Source organism: Mizuhopecten yessoensis, unplaced genomic scaffold (assembly GCF_002113885.1).
Source record: "Mizuhopecten yessoensis strain PY_sf001 unplaced genomic scaffold, ASM211388v2 scaffold3855, whole genome shotgun sequence".
In the NCBI taxonomy this organism is placed as follows: domain Eukaryota; kingdom Metazoa; phylum Mollusca; class Bivalvia; order Pectinida; family Pectinidae; genus Mizuhopecten; species Mizuhopecten yessoensis.
In genome coordinates this window covers 142,545-148,407 of record NW_018405253.1, presented here as the reverse complement: position 1 = coordinate 148,407, position 5,863 = coordinate 142,545, and the positions used below count along the sequence as shown (strand labels likewise).

The 5,863-nt window shown below is 35.0% G+C and overlaps 1 protein-coding gene across 1 annotated transcript; it reads right to left on the bottom strand.

Annotated features, from left to right (window-relative positions):
• Window positions 1–423: 423 nt before the first annotated feature.
• Window positions 424–4,180, bottom strand: LOC110448164. Its single transcript, XM_021494264.1, has 2 exons — window positions 2,683–4,180; window positions 424–1,758 (listed from the first exon to the last, which is right to left on the bottom strand). The coding sequence occupies exons 1-2, from the start codon at window positions 3,334–3,336 to the stop codon at window positions 994–996; spliced, it is 1,419 nt and encodes a 472-aa protein (XP_021349939.1). The 5' UTR covers window positions 3,337–4,180; the 3' UTR covers window positions 424–993.
• Window positions 4,181–5,863: the final 1,683 nt, after the last annotated feature.

Below are 5,863 nucleotides of genomic sequence, written 5' to 3'. Positions count from 1 at the left end.
ATATATATGGTAAAATAATGTAAAAGCAGGCACAGGAACCTTAACGCCAGGAGGGGTCCCAATTATTTAGTAATCACCAGGCCCCTGTGATTGCAGATGGAGTATATACAAACTGCATACAACTTTGGTAATTCTTGGTGGAAGAGTATTTGAAGCTCTCGACAAAGTGACAGATGGATGAAGTACATTTCCTACAGTAGTGCTGATGTGCAGATCACAACAATTTTATGATTAAGCATGCAAATTAAAAATAGTAAAATATGAATTTCCGGTCAACCATTTAGAACTTCTTTTCTACTTGCCCCCTTTTTTTCTGTCCTGTTATTTATCTACATATACACAAGATCACAGGTACCATCAAACTTCTTTTTTAAATTACCTGGTTACTAAGTAAAGTAGGTCAAAAAGCATGGCCACCAGGCATAATTAAAACTTATTATCTGTATATATATATACATTATAAAATGTATAGATAACTGTAGACCAACTAATCAAAACACAATAATGGTTTATGTCGATAAAAGTGTTATGTGATCATTTAAAGTGTTATTCTAAATTTTTTACTTGTGCACAACTTATTAACTGTAAAAAAAATCTTCATAGGTTGACCGAAAATACATGTTTTACCTTAAAGAAAAAAACGGAGGAAAGTTTCTTGGTATGTAGTACTTTATTTATTGATACCCGCCTCAAAAATACATTTAGTTGTAAACAATTTGTAGAGTTTTTTCATTCGTTCAGTTATGATATTACTATTAGTTTGAAACCTCTCAGATTGATAGTAATTTCTATGCAATTTCTAAAATGTTACTTTGTCTGTTTCTCAGACTACCTACAGAACGGATAAGATAATTGAAATGATGAATCATCTTTAGGCAGAACTTTATATTACTGTAGGTTGTTTAAACCTCTCACATTCAGTAATTTCCAAAATGTTATTTTGTCTGTTTCTCAGACATGGTCACAACCTACAGAATTGAAAAATAATTAAAGTCATTCATCATCTTTAGGCAGAGGTGGGTTAACTGGATAGCTAGGCGGAAGAGGGGGGTACACACTTTCCATATCTCTAGGTAGAGGAGGAGACGTACTGTCCTGCTCACTGGTAATTGTGGATGATGGTTCTACAAATCCGATGCTGGTGGTACTGAACGATTGACGGTATGGTGACCAGGGCGTGTAATTCCCGTACATCCCAATCTGACCTGGGGGCCACATCGGCATAACAGAGCGTGGGCCTGGACATGGTGGTGTGAAGTTCCAGGCGCCTGATGTCGAAATAACTGGAAGAGGGCTTGGTGACGTGGGGGTTGATATAACGGGAAATAGTCCCGGGGCCCACGCTGATGTTTCGGAGGGATACGAGGACTTCATTGGAAGATTCCACGTCCGAGGAAATGTTGATCCAGACCCAGACGGAACTGAATTTTCCGACAAATAAAATTCACTTTCTTTTTCATTAAACCCACATTTAACAGATATTTTATCATTTCCTGTAGCAATCAACTTTTCCATAGAATGTCGAGTAATTATTTCCGGTATTTTTCCACCTGTGGCCGTTTTGATCAGACGTAAATCTCTCTGCAATACCTGTGTGCCATCTTTGTTTGCGTACTTTTTGGGGAACATCGCCTTTAACCTCGGGCGCATGGTTCCGATAAAGCTTGAAGCATTTTGTGCCAAGAACGTCCTCATCGTGTGCAACTGTGTGCTTTCATCTTTCAGCGATTTTTCCAACGCTGTGATCTCCTTTTCAAGCTGCCAATGAGAAAAACAAAACACGAATTATTTCACTAAATTACAGATTTTTTTTCCAGAACTGAATGCATCCTTACCAATAATTATGTAAATCTTTAGACATTTACCCGATCTTGTACTGTTCCAGACCCTATAAAACACGCATTAAAAAAGATAACACCATAAAATCTATTTAAAAACCGGCGAAAATAAACAAACCCAAAATAAGCATGCAACATGAAGAATTGTTGTTGATTAAAAGCCGTATTTATCTACAATATATTCCAAACTAAATTAATTTCTAAATTCAGAACGAGTAATCTAAATCATAACTCACGTTTTTAACATTACGGTAATTAATACTTGAAAGAATTAAATATAAAGGAAATCTAATGACATTACAGAGACAGCGTATTGTGATATTTTAATTTAATTCAATTTTGACAAAGACCGCTCAGAAGAAGTTCAGATTTCAGATAATTTGTTTATAAAACTATAACAAAATCTCGAGCCGAAGTTTACACATTTTCCGGCACAATTTGATATTTAGTTGTTGGTTATTTATATTACATATTGCTGTGTAAACCAGCTGCAACGAAAATATATGTAAAATGTTTCTGATTTAATAATTGAAATACAATTACTAACATACTAATTTACATTGGTGTAGTCTGTATATTTGCAGGCAGCTTTACAACTTAAATTTGTGTAAAATACAATTTTGTACATTAACATGCTTAGTTGCCAGCCTTCTCACGGCGAGAAATGCGCATGCAAATACATCGTAAAATACACGGTCACATGTGTAAATCTGTTCGTTTATAACGAATTTGCAAAAAAAATAGATCGGAAACTGCACGTTTCATAGACAAATTTCTGACACTTGTGAAAATATGAAATGCATACATGTATATATATTACATAATTGGAAGTGTGTTTACCAACCTCGCCAAGTTCAGCCTTGAAATCTTTATGTTTGCTCAACAATCCACAATAGTAGTAGCCGTCACACGCCATGTAAGGACACGCTTTGTTGCCACGATTCCCTGCTGCCCGATGACCTTGGTGATGACAATTATCGCAGACCACTTTTATCACACAACATCCGGGTATGGAGAGAGGCTTCGGAAGAACTGGACACAACTTCTTTGTTTTTAGTTCATCTTTTTTTTCTGTTATAATCAAAGTTATTGATTTTTGATTTTCCGTTAAACGTTCTATTTCCTGACAGATAAACCCGCTATTTTTGTCAGTTTGTGTATTTGTAGGCATGTCATTATTCTCCGACAACTCACAATCGGGGAATAATCTCTTACCACCTCTCTTTTGGTGGTCAACACCCCGCTCCTCCCGACAGAAAGGGCTTGTCTTTGCCTTCATAGTTTTTTTAGTTTCCGGGGTCTGCAAACTCAAAATCCGTTCAGTTAACATCCGCTTATACACATCAGGTATACTCATTTCAGACACCTCACGCGGACGTAAATATTTCAGGGTCCGTTCGTTCGTAACACTTCTCATATATAGCTCCTGCTTATAGGTCAATAATCCAGGGTCTAGCGACTCAATAAAATCGTCCATTTCGGGAGATCTAGAAGCCATGCTGATTTATCAGTCTCACGTTACAGATCATGAATGTTAGACCGAACTCATGTACACACAGTTGTGTAGGATGGCGCGAAAACAATCAGTGCCCCGCCTACATTGACCTGAATCAGGAACAGCCAATGAACTCTCTTTGATCATCACTTGGTTCAAAACCAATTAAGGGGTGACACTGAGTGTCGACTTTACCTTCAGAGAGAGTTGTCAACTGATATCGTTTACACTTGCATTGCGCTCACAGTAAATGCATTGATCACTGGACATAATCATGAGGGGATACATTTGTATAGTCACCTTTAAGATATTTCACACAAGGCAGATACATGGTAACATCATGCAATTGATTACTACTTATATATAAAATTAAATGGGGAAAAAATCAACTAATGAGATAAATAAAACCTTATTTTCCATTTTAATCTAACCTATCTGTGACAATAACAGTAATGGTGAAAACAACAACATTGAGGCTTACTGGAACTGTTCCAAATTTTTTCAAAGCAATTTCCACATCATAGTCCAGCAGTCAAGCCTATTTCTTTGTTTGATGCACATCTGGCAATGCAATGTGATATGTTAATATGTATTTGTTCACATCATAATACATGTAGCAAACATTAAGAATGTGTGTTCCGTAATTCATTTAGTATCCTGATATGAAGCTTTTTTTGTTTTTATTATTCGATGAATCTCATACGTCTTTCACAGATATTTTTAAGGCCAATTGTTTTTTTGTCTGTTTAGGGTTGCATGGGCAAAAAAACAAGGGTAGGTAGGTCGATTTTTTGTGTGTGTTTTTGTTGTTGTATATTTTTGTGTACCGTATGGTCATGTGATTATGACCCTACTAATGTATGTAAAACAAAGAATTACATAACCACGGTCCATTTGGAGGCAAATTGTGCTCCATATGCTGACATTTAGCGCCAACACGGAGCTGGAAGCCATTTTGAAAGGCAAGGATCCTTCTAAAATTCGAAAATCAGCGTTCTCATTTTTTTTTCATCAAAAAGTTTTGGGTCAGGGGTAAAAAGCTAGGGTCGGTCGGGAACCCTAAACAGACATTTTTTTTATTTTTGTTTGGCCTAATAAGGGTAATAAGTGGCTTTTGGATTGTGTAAGGTACATGTAATAAAAAAAAAAACATGTGAGATTCCTTTTATTGAATTTTACCGTATGTGATATACAGGGATATTTGATATGACCTTATTTTTTATTATAAGATATAATCCTTATATCTTGTATTAGTGTTGATTAGGTTACAACAAAAATTGTTAATGACTTTGAGTCATAAACCTATATATCACAGTCAGATATATATACCGTACAACAGGAAAAATAAACGGCTGTGTTTCATTGGATTAAATGTGTCCAGATCTCTAGCTGACATGTAAAGCATGTCAAGACCTCGAAATATCTTTCGGAAGTATTTACATTGCCATGCTTGTTAAAGATTTATGCATTTATTTCACACGGTGTTGTGTCTTTCTTTACCAACACACCTTGGTGATGCCCTTGAAATCGTTTTAAAGCCCGTACTTTATTTACATCTAAGTATGCCCACACTTAACCGGTCATTTTACTGATACAGGTGACAAAATACACATCGTATAAGTTATCGAAATATAAAGCATAAACATATCAATGGTCGTCCTAAAAGGAAATACAATAAGCATTCATCCTGTTTACCTTTGTATTGTAAAGTGAAAGAGTCCAAGAACGTTGGTAGCCCACATACTTAATTGGATTGACTAAAACATCACGATACGTGCCACTTGTGGTGCAGAAAATATTTACCTGTGTACACTTTGTTTCACTTCCGTTTCAGGATGATTTTCCATTTTGAAGTTTTGAACTTCCAACCCATGTAAGTTTTATAATTTGATATTTATGACGCTAAAAATTATATATTTTGGCTTTATATGCCGAATTTGTCGTTGTGGTGACTATACTCCGATTTTGCCAACAGACTCATTTGGCTACAGACTTTGTCTTTATGAACAGCCCTGTTATCCCCATGTCTTGTATAATGTTCGTGTATATGGCATAACTGCAAAGTGTGTTCCAGCGCAATATAATTTCTCAAGAATTTACGTGAATAAAGATATAATAGGTGACAGTTCATAAATAGCGCTTTTTTAATTGTTTTAATGAGGAATTTCAAAGAAGACGATATATCACAGAGTACAAGATAATGATTACAAGACTTCATGGCATATTAAGAAAACAATTGAGCATTATTTAAAATGGACATATATAAAATATTCATTAGATAATAAAAGAAACATACTCAGATTTGTAAAAAGTATGATCATCCAAAAAATTAAAATAGAAAACATTAAGACTTTATTTGTGTTTTTTTTCTATACATTATAAGAATATATAACGATGTCCAATGAACTTCATTTCATTTCATTAACGAGGTAAAATATTTAATTGGTCGAATTAATATCAATTTTGAGTGAATCAAGAATATGATTTCAAATACCTATTTAACTCATCATAAACATGTTTGTATCAGATA

Excerpts from the sequence above, each read along its gene's own strand:
- LOC110448164 (XM_021494264.1), bottom strand. The coding sequence starts at position 3,336 with ATGGCTTCTAGATCTCCCGAAATGGACGATTTTATTGAGTCGCTAGAC. Across the intron at positions 1,759-2,682 it reads TCAAGGCTGAACTTGGCGAG|CTTGAAAAGGAGATCACAGC; the intron begins GTTGGTAAACAC and ends TCTCATTGGCAG.